At 43.6% G+C, this 21,291-nt stretch overlaps 1 protein-coding gene across 2 annotated transcripts in view; it reads left to right on the top strand.

Moving 5' to 3' along the window:
- Positions 1-19,579, top strand: part of MAP3K21 (mitogen-activated protein kinase kinase kinase 21) — a 56,196-nt gene extending 36,617 nt beyond the window's left edge. The window contains exons 6-10 of one of the 2 annotated variants that reach the window (XM_059397308.1): positions 1,087-1,209; positions 10,451-10,601; positions 10,966-11,063; positions 14,264-15,049; positions 16,553-19,579. In XM_059397308.1, coding sequence (XP_059253291.1) covers positions 1,087-1,209; positions 10,451-10,601; positions 10,966-11,063; positions 14,264-15,049; positions 16,553-16,950 — 1,556 coding nt within the window. In that variant the 3' untranslated portion in view covers positions 16,951-19,579. Of the gene's footprint in view, positions 1-1,086; positions 1,210-10,450; positions 10,602-10,965; positions 11,064-14,263; positions 15,050-16,549 lie in introns of both variants that reach the window. The other variant, XM_059397307.1, reaches the window with a different exon arrangement.
- Positions 19,580-21,291: the final 1,712 nt, after the last annotated feature.

Here is a 21,291-nt window from a genome sequence, read left to right as displayed (position 1 = left end):
GGTTTTGATGACTTTCCAACAGCTGACAGAGTTTTCCCAGACACTCTCCTCTTCCACTCTGGTGACGGTACCCCTAATTCCTAGTTGTCAGATGCGGTACCATGACAGCTGTCCGTATGACTGTGAGGTCCTAGGACTGCGGAGTGCTTTTAACCGGGGCAAGGTTGGGGGAGTTTTCCTTGACCCTCTTAGGGTCCCCGTTTGGGTCTGAAAGTCAAACTGTCAAAGGCGGATTAATGGGGGGGAAGCATAAAAAATTATTTAACATAAGTTTGATGTGACAGGGGAGACTTCATAAGGAAATGAAGACCTAAAGAAACAGACCGGAGTGTTCTACTGGGTTTGATGAAGAGTAGACAGTCGTGGAGAAATGTAATAGATTAAGGGAAGGTTTTGGGGGGTATCATGTTCCAGACCCCCTAGAACCAGCATTTTCTGTTTTAATTACCACTAGCAGAGATGTGAAGTATTGGTTGTTTCTGTCCAACAGTAGCAGAGATGAGCTCAGAGGGTTCCTTACTGCTTTTAAGTCCCTAGATGGTCTGTAGCAGAACCAGGACTCACTGAAATCCGCCGTGTCTCCTCTTTCAAATTTGTTTTCCACGGTGTTAGACCACACCAAGGTCACATTCCTTCCTAGAAGATGGTTAGGTTCTACAAGTACTCAATAATGTCCCATTGGTCTGTGCCTTTGTGTCTGACTATACCTAACGTATCCTAGACTCCGATTTTTTTTTGAAAGATTTTATTTATTTATGAAAGAAAGAGGGAGGCAGAGGGAGGAGCAGACTCCCCACTGAGCAGGGAGCCTGATGTGGGACTCGATCTCAGGACCCCAGGATCATGATCCAAGCTGAGGCAGACACTCAACCAACTGAGCCACCCAGGCACCCTTGTCGACCCTGATTATTATTGACTCTTGAGCTGTGAATGGAAGGTAAGAAGGAAACCAAGAAACAGACCCCGAGATACCTCCTTCTTACCCTCCCGCAGATTTTGCTGTTATTGCTTTGTACTGACAAAGTGCCTGTGAATAGAGCCTAAAACCATGAACTCTCAATTCTCACTTCTTTGCATATCCAACAGACTTCCAGCATAAAATCACCGTCCAGGCCTCTCCCAACTTGGACAAACGGAAGAGTGTGAACAGCAATGGCTCCAGCCCACCCAGCAGCCCCACAGTGATCCCTCGGCTCCGAGCGATACAGTGTAAGCCTTCCCCCGGGGCATGGGGCCTCCTCTGGGGCTTTCTGTCCTTCACTGACTTGGATTCCATCAACCAAACATGTACCATTGCTCACTGTCATGAACACGTGACTTTAATAGGTGTCACAACTATTCAGAAAACAAAAGTTGGTCTTACATTTCTTAATCTAATTTTCTTCTTCTTTTTTTAATTGAGACATGATTGACATATAACCTTATACTAATTCCAGGCATACAACATGATTATCTGATACTTGTATATACAGTTGACCCAGAAACAACGTGGGGGGTTAGGCCTGCTCACCATCTCTGTGCTCAACACCATGCCGTGCAGCGGAAAATCCACATACAACTTTTGACTCCCCAGAAATTTAAGTGCTAATAGCCTGGTGTTGACTAGAAGTCTTACTGATCACAGAAACAGTCAATGAGCACAGATTTTGCATGTCATATGTATTATATACCATATTCTCATAATAAAGGAAGCCAGAGAAAAGAAAATATTAAGAAAATCTTAAGGAGGAGAAAATGCATTTACCAGACTATATTGTACTTACTGAAAAAAGTCCACATAAAAGTGGACCCACACAGTTCAAACCCATGTTGTTCAAGAGTCAAATGTATTACAAAATGATCACCACAGTAAGTCTAGTTAACATCTATCACCATGCATAGTTACAAAATCTATTTTTCTTATCATGAGAACTTTAAAGATTGACTCTCTTGGCAACTTTCAGATATGCAATAAAGTGTTCCTAACTATAGTCACCACACTCTACATTCTGTCCCCATGACTTAGTTATTTTATACCCAGAAGTTTGTTCTTTTGACCACCTTCACACATTTCGTCTACCCTCTGCCTCTGGTAGCCACCAATTTATTCTTTGTATGTATGAGCTCTTCTTTTAAAAAAAATTGATTCCACACATAAATAAGATTATACAATATTTGTCTGTCTGACTTAATTCCCTTAGCATGTTGTTGCAAATGGCAAGATTTCATTGTTTTTTTTTCTGGCTGAATAATATCCCATTGCATAGATATACCACATTTTCTTTATCCATTCATCGGTTGATGGACACTAAGGTTGTTTTCATGTTTTGGCTAGTCTAAATAATGCTGCCCTGAGTTTGAGGGTGCGTATGTATTTTCGACTTAGTATTTTTGTTTTCTTCAAGTACCCAGAAGTGGAATTGCTGGATCGTATGGTAGTTATATTTTTTCCCAGTTTTATTGAGGAATAATTAACATGCATCACTGTATACATTTAAGCGTGATCATTTGATTTATGTATACTGTGAATTGATTACCTCAATAGGTTCAGCTAACATCCATCTTCTCATATAGATATGATAAAAAGAAAAAAAAGAAAAAGGTAAAATGTTTTTTCTCTTTGTGATGAGAACTATTTGGGTTTACTCTCTTTAACTTTTCTTTATATCATACAGCAGTGTTGGCCATAGTCATCCCACACATTATATTCCCAGTACTTATTTATCTTATAACTATAATTTATCTTATACCTTTTGACCACCTTCCTCCAATTCCCCCTTCCTTTACCCTACACCTCTGGTTTTAAGTCTGATCTCTTTTTCTGTCAGTTTTCTTTCTTTCTTTCTATTTTTTTTAAGATTCCATGTGTAAGTGAGATCATATAGTGTTTGTCTTTTTCTGTCTGATTTATTTCATTTAGACTAATGTCCTCTGGGTCCATCCATGTTATTGGAAATGGCAAGCTCTCGTTCTTTCTAACAGTTGAGCAGCATTCCATTGTGTATATATCCATTCATCCATTGATGGACACTTGGGTTGTTTCCATGTTTAGGCTATTGTTCATAAAGCTGCTATGAACATGGGGGTATGGATATCTTTTCAAGTTAGTATTTCCATTTCCTTTGGGTTTATCCCTAGAACTGGAATTGCTCGATTATATGGTAGTTCTGTTTTCCATTTTTGAGGCTTCTCCATACTGTTTTCCATAGTGGCTGCACCAACTTGCTGTCGCACCAGCAGTCCACAAGGGTTCCCTTTTCTCCACATCCCTGCCAGGATTTGTTATGTCATGTCTTCTTGAGGGTGGCCATTCTAAAAGGTGCAAGGTGATATCTTATTGTGGTTTTGATTTGCATTTTCCTAATTACTAGGGATGTTGAGCATCTTTCATGTGCCTGTTGGCCATTCATATGTCTTCTTTGGAGAAATGTCTGTTCAAGAGCTTTGCCTATTTTTTAATTGGGTTACTTGATTTTTTTGGCTATTGAGTTCTGTGTTTTTTTTTATATATTGGTTGTTAGCCCCTTACCAGGTATATAGTTCGCAAATATTTTTCCCCATTCGATAGGTCTTTCCACTTCGTTGATGGTTTCTTTTGCTGTATAGACACTTTTTAGTTTGAGGTAGTCCACTTATTTTTAATTTTGTTGCTTGTGCTTTTGGTGTGATAACCAAAAAATCATTGGCCAAGACCCATGTCAAAAATATTTATTCTTATATTCTAGGAGTTTCATGGTTTAAGGTCTTACATTTAAGTCTTTAATCTATTTTGAATCAATTTTTATGAGTGGTTATAATATATGGGCTGAATTTTATTCTTTTACATGTGAATATTAAAGAGTTTTTTCTGCATTGAGTATTCTTGCACCCTTGTCAAATATTAGTTGAGCATAAATGGTGGAGTTTACTTCTGGGCTCTCTGTTCTGTTGTGTTGGTCTATTTGTCTATTTTTATGCCAGTACCATACTGTTTTGATGACTTAGAGCACTGCTTAAAATCAGGGAGTATGATATCTCTTGCTTTGTTTTTTCTCAAGATTTCTTTGGCTATTTGTGGTCTTTTGGGATTCCATATAAGTTTTAGAAAGGGATTTTCTACTCCTGTAAAAAGGGCCATTGGAATCTTGATAAGATTGCATTGAATCTATAGGTAGCTTTGAGTAGTATTGACATTTTAGCAGTATCATTTCTTCCAATCCATGAACAGAGGATACATTTCCATTTATTTGTGTCTTCTCTGATTTCTTTCATCACTATCTTACAGTTTTCAGAACAGAGATCTTTCATTTCTCTGTTAAATAGGACTGGTGAGCGTGGGCACTCTTGTTCCTGATCTTAGAGGAAAAGTTTCAGCTTTTCACCATATAGATGATGTTAGCTGTGGGCTCTTCATACATGGTCTTTATTTTGTTGAGAGATATTCCTTCTGTGCCTAATTTGTCAAGGGTTTTTAACATGAATGGATATTGAATTCTGTCAAGTGTGTGTGTGTGTGTGTGTGCGCGCGCGCGCGTGTGTCTATTGAGATGATCATATGATTCTTTTCTTTCATTCTATTAATGTGATGTATCACATTGATTGATTTGCATATGTTGAACCATCCTTGCATACCAGGGATAAATCCCACTTGATCATAGTGAATGATCCTTTTAATGTGCTGCTGAATTTTGTTTGCTAGTGTTTTATTCAGAATTTTTACATCTATGCTCATTAGGGATATTGGCCCATAGTTTTCTTTTCTAGTAATGTCCTTTTCTGGTTTTGGTAACAGGGTAATGATTGCTTTATAGAATGAGTTTGGGAGTGATCCCCTATATTCCCCTGGTGCAGGATCAGAGTACGGCTCCCTGCAAAAGTGACCCACGATGATGGGGGTGTACTCACCCCCCTCGTTTCTCTTTGTCCACTGGAAGAACTGGAGGGTCAGGGGAGACCTGTCTTTGTGGTGCTGCACTGGGCCGAGGAGGGGGAGCAGTGCACTCCATGTGTATAGTTGCTTCCCTTCGCCTTATGATGTGGTCTGTCCTGGTCTCTGGGGTGTAAGGGGTGTGCTGTAGCCTCACCCCTGTGTTCTAGGATCCTCTCAGTGGTATCTTATTCACAAATAGTTGTTAGATGTTCTTCAAGGAGGAACAAAGTCAGTATACCCTATGTAACGATCTTGGTCACAATTTGGTAGTTCTTTTTTAATTTTTTGAGGTACCCCCATGTCATTTTCCACAGTGGCTGCAGGAGTTGACATTTCCACCAACAATGCACAAGCGTCCCTTTTCTCCACACCCTCACTAACATTTACTATTTCCTGTCTTTTTGATACTAGCCAGTCTAACAGGTGTGAGGTGATGCCTCACTGTGGTTTTGACTTGCATTTTTGTGATGATGAGTGATGTTGAGCATTTTTTCCTGTGTCTATTGACCATCTGGATGTCTTCTTCAGGAAAATTCAGCTCTTCTGCCCATTTTTAGTTGGATTATTTGCTTTTTGTTAGTGAGGTGTATGAGTTCTTTATACATTTTGGATATTAACCCCTTATCAGATATGTGATTTGCAAATATTTTCTTCCATTCTGTAGACTGCCTTTTCATTTTATTCATAGATTCCTTTGCTGTGCAGACTTATTTTCACAATAATGGTTTTTAGATTCTATGCAATTGGTGATCTGCCCAGGCCACAGAGTAGAACAGGGAGTACCATATCTTGAGACACTTTGATAAATACTTGTATGCAAAATTAGCATAACCTAATTATATCAGTAGCATATTTATAGATATTTTAAAAAATGAAATCAGGAATTCAAGATTACTTCCATTTCTTTCCTTGTTTGGAAAAAAAATTTTCTTTGAGATCTATGTTTCATTTGATCTATGCTGGGCAACATAATACTTTAAAATACTATGTAGTATTTTGATTTTAGAGAGAGTGTTCAGACTGGTTGGGGGGAAAAAGGCATGTAGCTAATTTGCCTGGCACCTTTGCAATGTGAGAGTTTTCAGCTAGACCTTAAATCAAAGTTTAGTGGAATTAAATAAAACCATTGACTTTTATCAAAAGTGAGTCCAAAAAGTAGGCAAAGCAAAACAAGAGTGTGTTTTATATGTATGTGTAAGTAATACGGTGATCAGCCCATGTTACCGTATTAAGTAATTTACCAACTTCTCCTTTCTTCACCAAACTTAATGCTTTGCTACTCACTAAACTTATTTGGAGGAAAAAAAAAATCCAAAACAGTATTTTCCCTGATCAGGCCTACAATCAATTTCTTTTTTTGTTGATTGGTTTTTGCTTTGTTTGTTTGTTTTGTAATGAAAACATTGGCACCGGCAGAGATATTTTTTTTTGAAGCTCCCAGGATCCCACTATATTAGTGTCCTCATAGTTAAAGAGACATGATCTGAATAAATCTTTAATAACCTGTATCAGTTTAAGGGACCGTCATTTTATCATAATTAACATGTCTTTCTGAGGTAGCATTTCTAACAAAGCCATACTCGGTCGGCCTTTCCTTAGAGTAAGAGCTTAATGAAAGGACAAAAGGGACGGCCGGTCTTACCTCGCAGCTCTGTAGAACAGACAAGGGAACAGGAAGTTGTAGACAAGGGAACAGGAAGTCATGACCCTTCTGTTTTTACGCCGCTGTTTCTCTCTTCTCTTCCATGTTTTCATATTCCTTTTTTTTTTTTTTTCCAAACTTGACTTTTTCAGAGCAATTTTAGGTTCACAGCAAAACTGAGAGGAAGGTGCAGAGATCTTCCCGGTGCCCCCTCCCGCACACAGGCCCCCTCTATGACTGCAGTGCATGCTTTGTCACGATCAGGGAACGTCCTTGTCACCCACAATCCATTGTGTGCCCTGGAGTTCCCTCTTGGTGCTGTGCAACCTGGGCTTGGACAAACGCACGACGACATGTGCACCACTCTGGTATCAGAGGGAGTGTTTTCATGGCCCTAAAAATCCTCTGTTCTCTGCCCATTCACCCCCCCGCCCTCCGTGCCCGGCAGCCTCTGATCCTTCCTCTCACTGCAGTTTTGCCTTTTTCAGAACATCACACTGTCGGAGCCTGGCAGGAAGGCTTTCCAGACTGGTTTCTCTCACTCAGCAGCACGCGTGGACGTGTCTTCCACGCCTTTTCATGGCCCGTAGCTCTTTACTGTCCGTGCTGTTCAGGGACTGCCGTGCCGACATGTGGGCAGAGCTCAGCTCATTGTCACCCACTCACCTGCAGAAAACCATCTTCGTCGTTTCCAGTTTTAACTCTGACAGTTACAAATAAAGGTGCTGGAAAGTCATGCATGGGTTTTGCGTGGATGTAGTTGTTCAACTCCTGTGGGTGAATACCAAGGAGTGTGATTGCTGGTTCGTGTGGTGAGTGTGTTTGGTTCTAGCAGACACACCAAACTGCCTCCTGGAGTGGCTGTGCCGTTGCCTAGTCCCACCACAACAGAGTCCCCATCTTCACACCGCTGCATCATGGCTACAGCCTCGCAGAAGTGGGGCAGTCATACCTGGGTAAGCCCGGTGAGGCCCAGGACTTGTACTAGTTAAACTGAATACTTCGGGGATGTCACGTAGGTTCTCACCTGGCAGGGCTGCTGCGAAGCCTGCTCAGGGAACATCCCCACTTTCCCCAAACCACAGGGCGCTCAGCATTGGTTCTTGAAAGTGACAGATGAAAGTGTCTGGAGGCAGATCTTCCAAACAGGACCAGCTCTGTGCGCACAACTGTTTGTTCCCATTCTTTGTCCCGAACCATCATCCTCTTGTTTCTGACCCCAGGTGTTCCCAGCAGACCCTCTTGTCTTCGTGTCTGTACCCTCTGGTCCCTAGCTGGCATAGATATCCTGCTTCTAAGCTTCAGGAGAGCATGACCGTTGAGGGCGTAGACTGGAGCCGCGCTGCCTGGGACAAATCCCAGCTCTGGCCCTATTATGCTACGATTTCAGACTTTCTTAAGCTCTTCCTGCTTCAGATTCTATTTCTGTGAACCGGGGACACAGTAGTTGACAAGGGTCAGGTGTATACATGTGGTAAGAGCCCCATGTGCGCTGGCAATTGTTTTGAACATCATTGTTATCATCGCTCTTCCCGTGAACTTGGTACAGCCTGCAGCTCTCACCGCGGCCTGCCTTTGTCACGTGAGCAAACATTTGTCCTGAGGATTTTGCCTCTCAGGTGGATTAGTAGACGTGTCTGATTCAGAGGAACGGGTTTCCTGCTGCTGCGGGTGGTAGCTGGGTCTGCACGTTTGCTCTAGGTCGAAGACGGGGCAATGTGCATAAACTTAGAAAAATTTATTATGAAAGCATTGTAAGAAGAAAAGAAAAAAAAAGAAAAGAAAAACACCTCCCAAACCTCTGAAACTGAAGGAGGCAATGATTATATGTACTGAGAGACTTGAGAAACATTTCAGTGAGATTGAACAAAAGCGATTACCCCCAAATTGTTTAAAGACTCCCAGAGTAAATACCAAAATAAAAATACAATATAAGCTTGACTTTAGGTAAAGATATGAGTATGTCACCATCATGGAAAGAAGCACGGTCTGTCAAAAACATCTGATATTGGCACAAAATATTTTCTTCGTAGTTTTTCTTACTCTATGTCCTCTGGCTTTCTCTAACAGTTGGTATTACTATGTGACACCATATGCAGGGCGTCCTCCTCTTTGGGAATAAGAAAAAAATTTTACTCCTCTTCTGAGAATTCCGGTTTCAGGGTATGTCTTACAGCAAGAGTAAAGCACACCTTTCCCACGTTGTCAGATAGAATCCAAAGGCGGAGGAGCCCGCCAGGTAGCGTTGTGCTCTTCCTGGATCCTTTCCCTGTGTACGGCCGTGGCGTGCTTCTCAGTAACCGAGTGTCATAATCTAGAGTAGAGGTAAAGCTCGTATTTTTCCAAGGAGAGGATTGATACAACCTGAAGATGTCAGCAACCCTCCCTCCTCCGACCCAGTCCTACTTACCAATTCGCATAACAGACAAAAACCAAGAAGGTTTTGCTAGCTCAGCGCTGGGATGACTAGTCTGTGATCCTTTGGTGGAGGCAGAAGGAGCAACCCAGAAGCTCCGTGCGGGCAGAGATCCTGCCACCCAGAGCGCGTGCCCTGCCCTGCTCCATTCTTAGCGGTTTCCATCTGTTCATCCGTGTAATTCTCAAAACAACCTCATGAAGTAACTACTTCCGTGATCCCACAACAAGGCAGAGAGGTTACGCAGTTTAACCCAGCTCAGTAGCTCTGAAGCCGTGACACTTGAAAGACGTGCATTGATAGAGTCACCAAGAGCGTGGACTCTTCTCCATGCCCTTCCCAGCCTCCTAGGACAGTAAATGTTTAGTAAAGGGCCAGACAGAAAGCTCTAGGATCATCGCTGTCCCAGGGGCCGCAGGCAGGTGGATTGTGCCAGTGGGAGCGGGTCTGGTTTGGCGGTGCCACAGCCCAGCAGAGCCAGTCTGCTCCAGCCCGGGGCTCCCACACACCTGCAAAACACCCGCCAGTCCCCTCTGACTCTGCGCTGACACCCTTAATAAGTGCAGATGACTTAGGATTGTCGCACACACACACATACACGTGCAGACACACAGACACCTCCCTGCACAGGGATACGTCTATTTTAAAATGTGGAAATACTGAAACACACAAATCAAGCATCACCCATAATGCAGGCAATTCTAAAAAAAATAATTATAAAGAAGTGAAATATCCGTCTTTCTGTAAGCAGACGTCTCCCTGAAGGTCAACACTTGAATAAGAGTTCGATGCCTGTGTTTATACACACACGTGCATAAACACATACATTTCATAAAATGGGTCTGTGCAATCTGTAACGTAGACACTTGACATTCTCCATCTCTGAGCCTCATTCCCTGTGGCCATGGAGTGCTCCCCTCTGTAGATGTGTCATGATGTTTTGCACTGGGCTTTGGGCCGTCTATGCCTGGGACTGGCTGTCAAAGTCTATAGGAACAGGAGACACTGTCCCTAGGGATGCCTGAATCCCTTGCAAGCGCCAAGGGCAAGCGTGCTTCAAGGCTAGAAGGATAGCGTGGGATGTGTCAGCAAAGCAGGGACACTGAATGTGGAAGTGGACCTCCCTGTGAGGCTGGGAGAAGAAGCAAGGGTGAGGCGGGCAGGGCAGCTCTTCAACAGCTGGAGGTTTGAAAAAGCGACTGTAGCCATGGCTGCGGGGAACTCGTGACGACTAACAAAAACCTGGATTAAACAGGAACCTAGAAACTGGCTTTTGTTCCTTAGGCTCAGTTTGTCTTTTCTTTTAACTCATTTAACTTTTTGGCTACTTCAATGATGAGAGGAAGATGCTTGCCGTCGGTAGGGCGGGAGAAGTCCCTTCCACACCTTCCCGTTACTTCGTTACTTCGCTGTCGGCGTTCCTCGAGTGAGGGAGCCGTACGACTGATTGGATTGGTCAGACCTCAGGTTGATAATCAGTTAATGTGTGATGCTCTCCCCCTAGTGACTTCAGACGAAAGCAATAAAACCTGGGGAAGGAACACAGTCAGTCGACAAGAAGAATTTGAGGATGTGAAAAAGAACTTCAGGAAAAAAGGTTGTACCTGGGGACCCAACTCAATTCAAATGAAAGAAAGAAGTGACAGCAAAGAAAGGTAAGCATGTGACACCCAGCGGCCCGTCAGCGTAGACCGTGACAGGTAGCGGTGCCTTCTAGAATTCCGCATCGGCCAGACTTCACTTCTAGACCGCGACTGGGATCGTGCAGAGATACCCGAATGTTAATTTCATTTCTAGGACGAGTTTGTCCTACTCAATTATGTTACCACATAGTGAGGCAGTTAAAACACTTTGATGTATTTCCTGCCTCATTTCCATGTTCTGTTTGTACTTTGTCAGCCCTTCAGAACAGTGCAAATGTGGTCCCTCCCCAACTCAGAAATGTCGTTGGCATGTATCTGTCAAAACCCAATTTGTGTGCCACATGGTTCTATCGAAATAAACGTCTTTCTCTTTTAGAATACGACCTCTCTCAGACGGCAACAGCCCTTGGTCAGCTCTCTTAATAAAGAATCCGAAAACCACGCCGTTGGCTTCATTATTTGTGGACCAGCCAGGTAAATCTGCTTCAGCAAATAGAATCTGTTCGAGTTAGATGTAGCATCTGAGTGTTCTAAAGACTTTGCTTTGAAAGTTTCATGTGGTCCTTCTAGTAGCACAGGGAAATTTAGCAAGAAGTTCTTCTGCGTGTACCTTTACTTAGGTTCAAAACATACTAGCTGTCCTGTCCTGACAGAAAGTAATTGGGCTTCACATTACTCCTTGGAAACTTGTAATTCCTATTCTCTACCAGAAAAATTAGTCTCATAATTAATTCTGTAGAATTAATGTAGTATAGGAGATAGCAACTATGAAAATGTAGACATCCTGAAATTCTCCTGAGATTTTAGGGGTGGGCTTCGGCTGTATTGCCACCGCTTAACAGGACAAAATCTTGTCAAGCAGGTTCTCTGTGGAAAACCACCACTTAGAGAGGATTACCTTGGAAACTCTTTCATTTAGAGGAATCATAATTATTTTCAATACTTAGTATCCTATTCAGTATTCAGATATTAAAAGGCTGAAGAGAGATGGTGTTGAAAAACCTCAAGGAGGGGCGCCTGGGTGGCTCAGAGGGTTAAGCCTCTACCTACAGCTCAGGTCATGATCTCAGGGTCCTGGGATCGAGCCTCGCATCGGGCTCTCTGCTTAGTGGGGAGCCTGCTTCCCCCACCGCCTCTCTGCCTGCCTCCCTGCCTCTCTGCCTACTTGTGATCTCTCTCCAATAAATAAATAAATAAAATCTTAAAAAAAAAAAAAAAAAGAAAGAAAAGAAAAACCTCAAGGATTATCATCACCAGAGAAAGGAAAATTGGTCTTTGAACTTGACAATTTAAGACCACACTTGGACACAGTGGCCAGATGAAAGATGTTTTCGCAGAACATGGTGTCCACTTCTTGAATTCGTCATCAGGGCTGTGCTTAATTCAACAAGCATCCCGTCAGTCACTACCCGTGTTCGCTTCTCTTTCGCATTGTCACGAGGACGTACACAGGTACATGTGGGCACATGCAGGACGGGTGCCCAGTGCTTCCTGTTGTCACGTTCACAATGACATTCTGACTCTTGCCTCGGAAGGTGAGAGGTTGCCCTCTTGTTACATGTTGCAATTGTCAAATATGATGTGAAGACTAAGGAAGAACAGCTAATTGTAATAAAACTGTCCAACCTAGAGTATATTTTTCATTATTTGTAACTAAATGGAGATTAATCAGAGAAGTCCTCCCTCTTTTTCCCCTCAATTCTTTTATTTACTTATTTGTTCTAGAATGTTCTGACACATTAGTAGGTTCTCCACAGGACAGTTAGAGGAAATACTAGGATATATTTGGCTCTGCTCAAGCTCCATTAAGTGAACTCTGGAAGTTCACTTGATGAGTTAATGAGAATGAGACACTCGTGTGTCCCTCCTGCGTGGCCCCTCCCACCGCCCGTCTGTGTGGTCCTGTCCTCCTAAGCAGTTGTGTCTCAGCCCCGGGTCTCCTGAGAGCTTTTCCTGACCATTCACTGAAGTGGCATCACACCTTATCCCTGTGTCTCATGACCCAGTCTTTCTTACTCATAGCTCTTACCAGAAGTTCTTACTTGCCTACATGGACGCCCTTAATGTGTGTGTTCTGTTTCACTCCCAAACTGGAATGTCAAGTGTTTTATCAGTTTTGTTTACCACTCACAGTGCCTGGAACACAGCGGACACTCACCACCTGTCAGATGCCTACATGAATCCTCAAAGGACACATTTTGATGTTATGTAGATATTTACCTTGGTTTGAGGGCTATCGATGCTGGTCATCAGTAATCAAAAGGGAAGGTTACAATGGACCACCATAAGTTCACACCCACTTCAGGGGGAAGAGTTTGTTTTACTGACCAGTAAAGGTACCCATGAACACACATTAGGAAAGGCTCAATGTACTTTTAAGTCAATGAATTTCACTTGTCGATAGCATTCCCCCCACTCTTGTTTTTTAAATGATGGGTTGATCATTAGTTACCCATTACATGTGCTGGGCACATATGTGATGCATATTCATTTCACCCAAATGCATTTCGTGCCTACGTGATGAGAGTACTATTCAGGGGAGATCCTTCCAAATTTAAATAGGCAAACAGGTGGTCAGAAGCCTACCATCTGCCGGCGTGCACATCTGGACTGTGATCTCAAAGTACAAAAACCGAAAGATGCAAGGATGGGGGAGCTTCAGAGGAAGCCGAGATCGCATGTGGGGGGCTGGGCCGCCTTCGGCTCGGTTGGCATCAGGGGGTACTTTGACAGAGGGCTTTCTGGGGGAAAAGGGAGCTTGGGGTCAGTGTGAGAGCGTGGAAGGAGGCCAGGCAGAGGAAGGAGAGGGCACCCCGACGGACGGGAATGCTGGGAAAAGCACCTCCAGCTCGTTGGGGGCAAAGCTGGTGTCTTGGATTCTAGATCACACTCAGGTATTATAAGACATAATACTGGGGAAGTCATGGGAGGCTCTGTTGTGATTGCTTGGAACCTGGATTAAGCCATTTGTTGTTTTTGTTCACTCACTGCTGAGCACGTCTGTGATAACAGTGACTGCTTGTTCTTTAGCTGATCTAATCTGTTACCCTTTGGGGCCTCTTTGGAGAATCGTCCTCTAGTACGGTGGCTCCCAAACTTGAGTAAAGGCTTGCGAAAACACAGACCCCTGGGCTTCCGCGGTAGAATTTCTGACTCCATAGTCTGGAGTGGGTCAGGAAGTCACATTTCTGCAAGTTTCCAGGGGATGCCAGAGCTCTGGGCCAGGAGGCACACTCAGAACCACTGATCTGGGGCCTGTTGGTTCTGGTACATGCAGGTGAGCTACAGATAACCGGGCCCCACACGCTCAGAGGAGGCAAAGGGCATGTGTGGTCTGACACGTTGCAGAGCCTCATGTGGGTGTGTGCGTTTCTGTCACTGGCTGACTTTTTCCGATAATGACTGTATTGCCCGTGCCGGTGAGGAACCATTTCCTGAAGGACAGAGACCAGCCGAGGATGTGCTCGCCGAGTCCTCTGCAGGGGACCGTGAGTTCTCTGCCCCAGGCTCCCTTTCCTTCAGGTCCTCCTGGACGAACGGCTTGCTGAACTGAAAAGGACTCCGTGTGCTTTGACTTAGAATGTTTATTAGATTTTAGCCTTATTTTATAGTACAGTTTGAATTATTTTTCCTCCAAGTTGTACTTAAGAGGTACAATTTATATCTTTGTTTAGGTGCTTCTGAAGAGCCAAAACTTTCCCCCGATGGATCAGAACACAGAAAACCAAAGCAAATAAAATCTCCTAGCCAAGCCTATGTTGATCTACCTCTTTGGAAAGATGGCCAGAGAGAGGATCCAGTAGAGCCAGGAAGCTGGGAGGAGGGCCCCTCTTCAAGCTCTGCTGCAAGCCCTCCTCAGGTGACCCCTACAAGTAGTCGGAGCAGGTCCCCCCAGAGGAAGAAGACGGAGTCTGCCCTGTACGGCTGCACCGTGCTGCTGGCGTCAGTCGCTCTGGGGCTTGATATCAGAGAGCTTCATCAAGCACAGGCTGCCGGAGGACTGTTGCCCAAAGAAGAAAGGAAGAAACGTGAGGGGATCTTCCAGTGGGCTCCCAAGTCCCGAGGTGGGGCCAGTCCTTCCACAAGACCACCATCTATGGGCGAGAGGGCCAGCAGCCCACCCTTACTCCCTCCACCAGGTGCCATGAGCCTTCTCTCCGGGCCGTCTCTTTCCACCAGGTGCTTGCTGCAGACGGACAGCGCAGATCTGTCCGAGGGCAGCCCACGCGTTGCTTCGGACCCCGAGATGCCCGCTCCAGGTTTTTGTGTGGCCATCGGAGGACGTAGTCATGAGCCGACCTCCACGCCAAGACTTGAGACTGATCGGAGTCTATGGAAAAACCCATCTCCTCCTTTCCTAGAGTGGACGTGCAGGAATGTGCCTTATTCTGCTTCTTCAAAAGAACGAGCATCACATCACAGACGAACCCTCTCCGAGGGAAATGCTTGTCAGACCCCAAGTAGGTTGCATTAGTTGGGTCAAAGTACAAATCCCCACCACAGAGATTAGAACATAAAGTTGCATGGATACCTGCTTGTATCTTTCCAAGTGGTCACGTTGACCAAGCTTGTTTGCACAGTTAATACAGCTCCTTGAATTTTACCCTGCTTTTTAATTTGACTTCATTATTTGAATTCTGAGAAAGGCATAATTGATCTCAGCAGCGTCAGTATGTGCTAGCAAACTAAAACAGAACGAGCAGGTGGGGAATAACTGCCCCAAGCCACTCACAGGAGAGAGGACAGGTCATTTGCCCACATCTGAACCACCGATTGGTAGAGAGCTGGAGCTCAAACTGGCAGCCCGGCCTCCCCTGTGATAAGCCGTCCTCTGCTACCCCCAGTGTCACTGCTCAGCTTACCATCAGGCTGAATTTTAGCCGGGGGGAAGAGCCAAACACACTATGTGGGGCCTAACTATTATTTCTTTTGTATATTAATTACAAGTATATGTTATGAGTATTAAGCAAGGTCATGTGTACGAAAATGCTTTTTAGATTGTACAGAGGTGTGCAGTATAGCTAATTGTCCAGTGTGGTTGAAACTGAAACTGTTTCCATTCTAGTTCTTTTCCTCTGCTTTTCCAAAACCCTGCCCAGAAGTGATTTTTTTTTTTTTCAGTTTATTGTCCATCGTCTTTAGATAAATGTATTCCTCTTTTGTAAGGCAGTAGCTATTAGTAATTGAGGACTGCAAGGAGAAATCCTAGGACAGCAATCCCATGAGAAACCATTTTTTTTCTCTTACTTATAAGCCAGTGATTATGTGCTAGAGTGGTGAGGAGTCCGGACTTTGGGACAAGAAAGAGAAGGGGCGACATCTAAAATCTAAAATCTAACTGCTTTCTTGCTGCCATCCATTTTTTTCAGATCATAACTTGAAAGTGAAGTTTCATCATGTTGACCATCATTTAAAAAAAGGGTGGGGGGGTCTGAGTGGCTCAGTGGGTTAAGTCTCTGCCTTCCGCTCAGGTCATGATCTCAGGGTCCTGGGATCGAGCCCTGCGTCAGGCTCTCTGCTCAGCAGAGAGCCTGCTTCCTCCTCTCTCTCTGGCCTGCCTCTCTGCCTGCTTGTGATCTCTGTCTGTCAACTAAATAAATAAAAATCTTAAAAAAAAAACAAAACACCTTTAAAACCTTTAGTGTAATCCATCGTGAAACTTCCCGTTTCTAAGACAGCCCTAGTGACCATTGGCCTGAAGTGCTGTGGAGGTGATGAGCCACGTTCATGGTTGTAATTTTCCCCGGGGCAGAAACACCCCTTCCAACATTGCAGTTACTTTTTCATACAAAAAAACACACACAGTGTCCCAATAGTTTGGAAAGGTGTGTGCTGAGGGTGTTTTGTTGAAGCTCCCTTGAAGGTAACCCCATCATTGATCGGTCCTCCTAGATACGGGTCTGCATGTTGGCTGGCTTGGAAGTCGCGATCTAACCATGCACCATCTTTGCTTTCTCCAGCAGCTGCTGCGGGTGCAACTCTCAGCTCAGACCCCGGAGCCTCAGACCTGCCCCCGAAGTGGACTCTGGGAACGCCCCGGTGCTCCCCGCCAAGGGAGGCCCCGCTGGAAAAACAAAGAGTGGGCGCCCTGGTGCCCCCACCTTGCCTGCTGACCTTCAGGAGCCGCTCAGACTCACAGCCCGCCAGGCAGGCACAGGTGCTCTCCGTCGGGCCGGGTCCGACTCCCCCCACCGCTTGTCCCCCCGGGGGGGCCGAGGACAGGACTACACCCCACGTGCCTTCCCTCCTGGACGTCGACGCCCAAGGCCAGAGCAGGGACGGCCCGGTGCCTTTGGGCAGGATGATGAGCAGAGCCAGCCGGCCGTCCGTGCGGCAGCTGGAGGAGGAGTTTCTGTCTTAAGTGCCTTATGTTTGAGCATTTCTGTGTTTCGTTTTGTTTTTAAGGTGAACAAATGAAAACAGTTTGAACTGTTAAATGCTGCTGTGTTTTTGAAAGCTGTGGCCATGTTCCTAAAGTAGTAATGGATGTCAGCCTTTCCGGAAAAATGTATGTGATTGCTGTTAGCGGTCTGTCATTTTTTGGCTCCTGGAATCTTAGGTAGTAACTTGGAATGTGCAAAACAAGTGTAAATGAGTGTGAAACAAGAAACGTGCAGCAATGTAAAGCTATGCTGGGTTCAGTTACCCGAAGCGTAGTTGTAAGGTTCTGTTGGTTCTCACCAGCATCCCCAAAACCCAGATCGGAATGAGGTGCGCCACGTTTGTCCAAAGCCCAGGTCTGAATGAGGTGCGCCACGTTTGTCGCTCCTTTGTTTTCTCCCTGTTTGCCTTTCCTTCTCTTTCTTCCTTCCTTCCCTCCTTCCTTCCTTGGTTTTTCTTTCTTTTTTTTTGGTTTGTTTCTTTTGTTATTTGTGCAACAAAAAGCCAAGAATAATGTGATATCAGTCAGTAAAGGTATGTATTTTGAAAAAATTGAAGACTAGAATAGATGGTGAGCCCCACAGTGACACCCCCTGAACTGAGCCGAGGGCTTACGATGCATGGATACGTCGAGGCATCACAAGGATGACGCCTGTTTCTCTCTGAGGAAATTTTACTGAATGTAACTTGTAAACATTTTACTGAATGTAACTTCTAAACGTGTTATCTATCAGAACCCCAAAATGGATTTTTTAAAATTTTATTTATTTGTCAGAGAGAAAGAGCACACGCAGGGGGAGCAGCAGGCAGAGGCAGAGGGAGAAGCGGGGGGTGACCAAGAAGCCCGATGTGGGGCTCCATCCCCGGACCCTGGGATCATGACCTGAGCCGAAGGCAGATGCTTAACCGACTGAGCCACCCAGGCGTCCCCCAAAACGGATCTTCGAAAGGTCAGTCAGTCAGTCATGGGCATTTGGCTAAGACCACATCATGTCCCCCTGAGCAAGGCTAATCGGTAGGTTCTTCCTATAGAATTGGTTCTTGTTTCGTCAGGAGCCACTTACTCAGTCTCCAGACTAAAAATCTTTTTCATTTTATAGTAGGATTTTTAAAAATTAAGTGACGTAGGTATTCATTGTAAACATTCCTGTCATTCCATTTTATTTTTCTCTATATAAATGTGTAATTATTCTGATAACCCCAAATACCGTTAGAGAGAAACACTGCCAAATCAAGAAACAGTGACACTGTTAGAATTCAAGTGTTTTGTAGTTATCTTCATGCTTCAGTAAACTGTGGAAAACTGTTAGACATCTGCTAAGATAAGCTGACATGGTGGAAATGACAAATATGGATTACTTTCAGATACAGATTTTAAATGGATTTGAGGTAGCAGATCATGATTTGAAATGATTTGAAATGATTTTATGAGTTATTTTATAAAATCACACCTCTATGATACAAATAGACTACTGAGTTATTAAACTACAGAAATGCTGTCCAGGAGCTTACAAATTTGTCTGAACTCTTCTGCTTCCCTTCTGCCACTAAAATGTGGTTATTTTGGATGACAATAAATACTTAACACTTGGCGTACAAGGAAAAACTAAATTGCAAACATCACTTGACATTTCATTTAAAGCTTTACCTGGGTTAAGGTTTCCTGAATAACTGAAGTGTCGGCGATTTAAATCAGCTGTGATAAAATGCCCACCTGTAGCAGAAACAAGAAAACGATACTCTTTGGCCACTCGACACATCCAGTGACTTGGCAGGTATACCCCCGCAAATAGTGAACAGAGCACTGAAAGGATTCGATCAACATGAGTGCGTTCTACCCCAGGGAAAACAGTCCTGGGTTTAAAATTCTTGCAGCAAAATCTCAGGTACTTCACTTTGTTTTGTCGTATTACGGATTCTGTTCTAGGACTTGGCTTCACTTTCGGGAGATTGTTAAAGTACGAAATCAAAATCTGATTTCCTCAAAATTGTATCACATTTGAAACTATGGCTGGCCGCTTCATTCTATGTTCAGTCATTTGGGGGCATGTATTTCCTGCTAAAAGTAAAGGAAATATATGCCTAAAATAGCAAGTAAAAGAAGTATAGAAACTCAGTTTCACTTCTGCCAAAACATGTGTGTGTGTGTGTGTGTGTGTGTGTGTGTGTGTGTATGTGAGTAGGGGTGGGGGGTAGCTGTGGGTGTTCATCTGTCTTCTCCCTCTGCCCTGTTCCTGCTCCCCCGTAGCTCTGTTTCAGTCCACTGCACATTATGATGAATTTAGAAATGAAACTACATTAAAAAGATAATTGCAATACCAGGATTCAATCTCGCATTCCAGCAAATTGTTTTTTGCTGAGATCTGTTGTATATTTGTGATTTTCTATGTGTGCTAGGATGTTTAGCAGAATCTGGCTATTTATTTTCATGTAGACTTACTAGCTCGTTGAAAGAGAAATTAAGCTGATTACCATTAGTCAACATTGAAGGTGCTCCCACTGCAGAAACTTAAGGCCTGAGCCTGTTATGCTGTATTATGAAGCCTTGTGACTGAAAAAGATGTTTACATATGTTGTCTATTTTTTTAATAAACTTTTTTTTATAGCTAGTCTACTTGTTCCATGGCTTTCATCTGATGTTGGTGACTATAGTTTGTAGTGGTTTATTTTGTATTTAATAAGGAAAAATACGTTAGTAAAGATCACCGATGCTTCATTAGACAGGTATTAGCCTGCTAACTTCATTAAACTGAAGATCACTAAGTGAGTCATGGGATTAAATACTTTTTAAAATTTTATTGATTTTTAAAAGATTTATCCATCTCTTCTAGAGAGAGAGCATGTGCATGGGGAGGTGTGGAGGGAGAAGGAGAGAGAAACTCAAGCAGACGCCTCGCTGACTTCAGAGCCCAACAAAGGGCTCAATCTCATGACCCTGAGATCAGGACCTGAGCCAAAACCAAGGATTGGATGTGCAACCATACCACGCAGGGGCCCCTGGGATTAAATACTTTTTTAAAAGTATAATGAGATTCTTTATTTGAAAATGTGTGGTTGACATATGCATTGAAAAGTTGCATTTCACTGTGAGAATTTTGCAACTCCATCTTTTCAGAAGGCACGCTTTCGCAACGTGGAACTAGTAGGAACTTAATCTCCATTGATCTGCAGGGATGTGATTAATGAGACATGCTAATTACTAACACGCTTGAATCAGAAGAATTTTAAGAATCGTGAAGCATCCAGTAATTCTTACTTAGCAATGGAAGCTTGGGGAGATCAAGAAAGAAATCATAGTAACCACGCAGACCCAAGCATCACCTTGCCACATGAGACGGATGGACCTAAGTGTTAGTGACCCTCCTAGGTGCCTATGTAAGACGCCTATAATTACCTTCAGTACAATTTGTGGGGCAAGTGTAATAGCTATTTCATTAGGAATGAAATAGACACAGAGAAGTTGGGTAGATTTCCAAAGACCCAACCTATATCTACTCCCTACCGTCTACCTGTTCACACCTGTCGTAACTCACCATACACATAGTGGAGAAGCTGGAGACTTCTGAAGTGTGAGTTTGTAAATGGAATCCAAAGCTAACACAATTTTTCACCAAAAAGTTCGGAAGTCTAGAAATGTGTGAGTACTTAAAAGCAAAGCTAACAGTGATTAATACAGTGGGATACTTTTTAAGTAAATGTGAAATGAAACCAAAAACATGCATACCTACTAGGTCAACTCAGAAAAATGGCATATTCTGATCAGTAGGTCTATACACATGAAGTTATTTAAGAACTTCAAGGTAAATTAATATAATCAGGCAGAAGCAGTCTATACTTTTCTGAAAAGGCCAACATGCTAAATAAAACACAGTGAAAGAAGCTTTTATAAATGATAATAGTTACCATAGAGTGCAGTAATTATTACCTATGTTTTTATATCCAAACAAAACAAATAAGCTGAGGTAGGGAACTTCTGTATGCTTATAGACTCACTGAGTGCCTCCTGACTGCTGGGAAAGACAAAAGGACTTAGTGGTGAGCCAGGGTGAGACCACCTGTGTACACACCTGTGTACCCAGCCTGCATGATTCGTAAGGTCTAGTAAGAAAGGCTTTGTGTGAGCAACTAGGCAGGGCTGGCTTCGAGCGCATGGACTTGTGCCATTCAGAGCTCAGGGCCTGGAAGTTTCTGAGCTTGATACTAATGCTTTGCTACCATCATCTTAAATTCCTTAACACATTCATTTATTTATTTTAAATATTTTATGTATTTATTTGGCAGGGAGCACAAGCAGTGGGAGCAGCAGGTAGAAGGAGAGGGA

The sequence above is a fragment of the Mustela nigripes genome, chromosome 4 (assembly GCF_022355385.1).
Source record: "Mustela nigripes isolate SB6536 chromosome 4, MUSNIG.SB6536, whole genome shotgun sequence".
In the NCBI taxonomy this organism is placed as follows: Eukaryota; Metazoa; Chordata; class Mammalia; order Carnivora; family Mustelidae; genus Mustela; species Mustela nigripes.
Note: the sequence above shows the minus strand (reverse complement) of the source record. Positions and strands in the feature narration are given on the sequence as shown.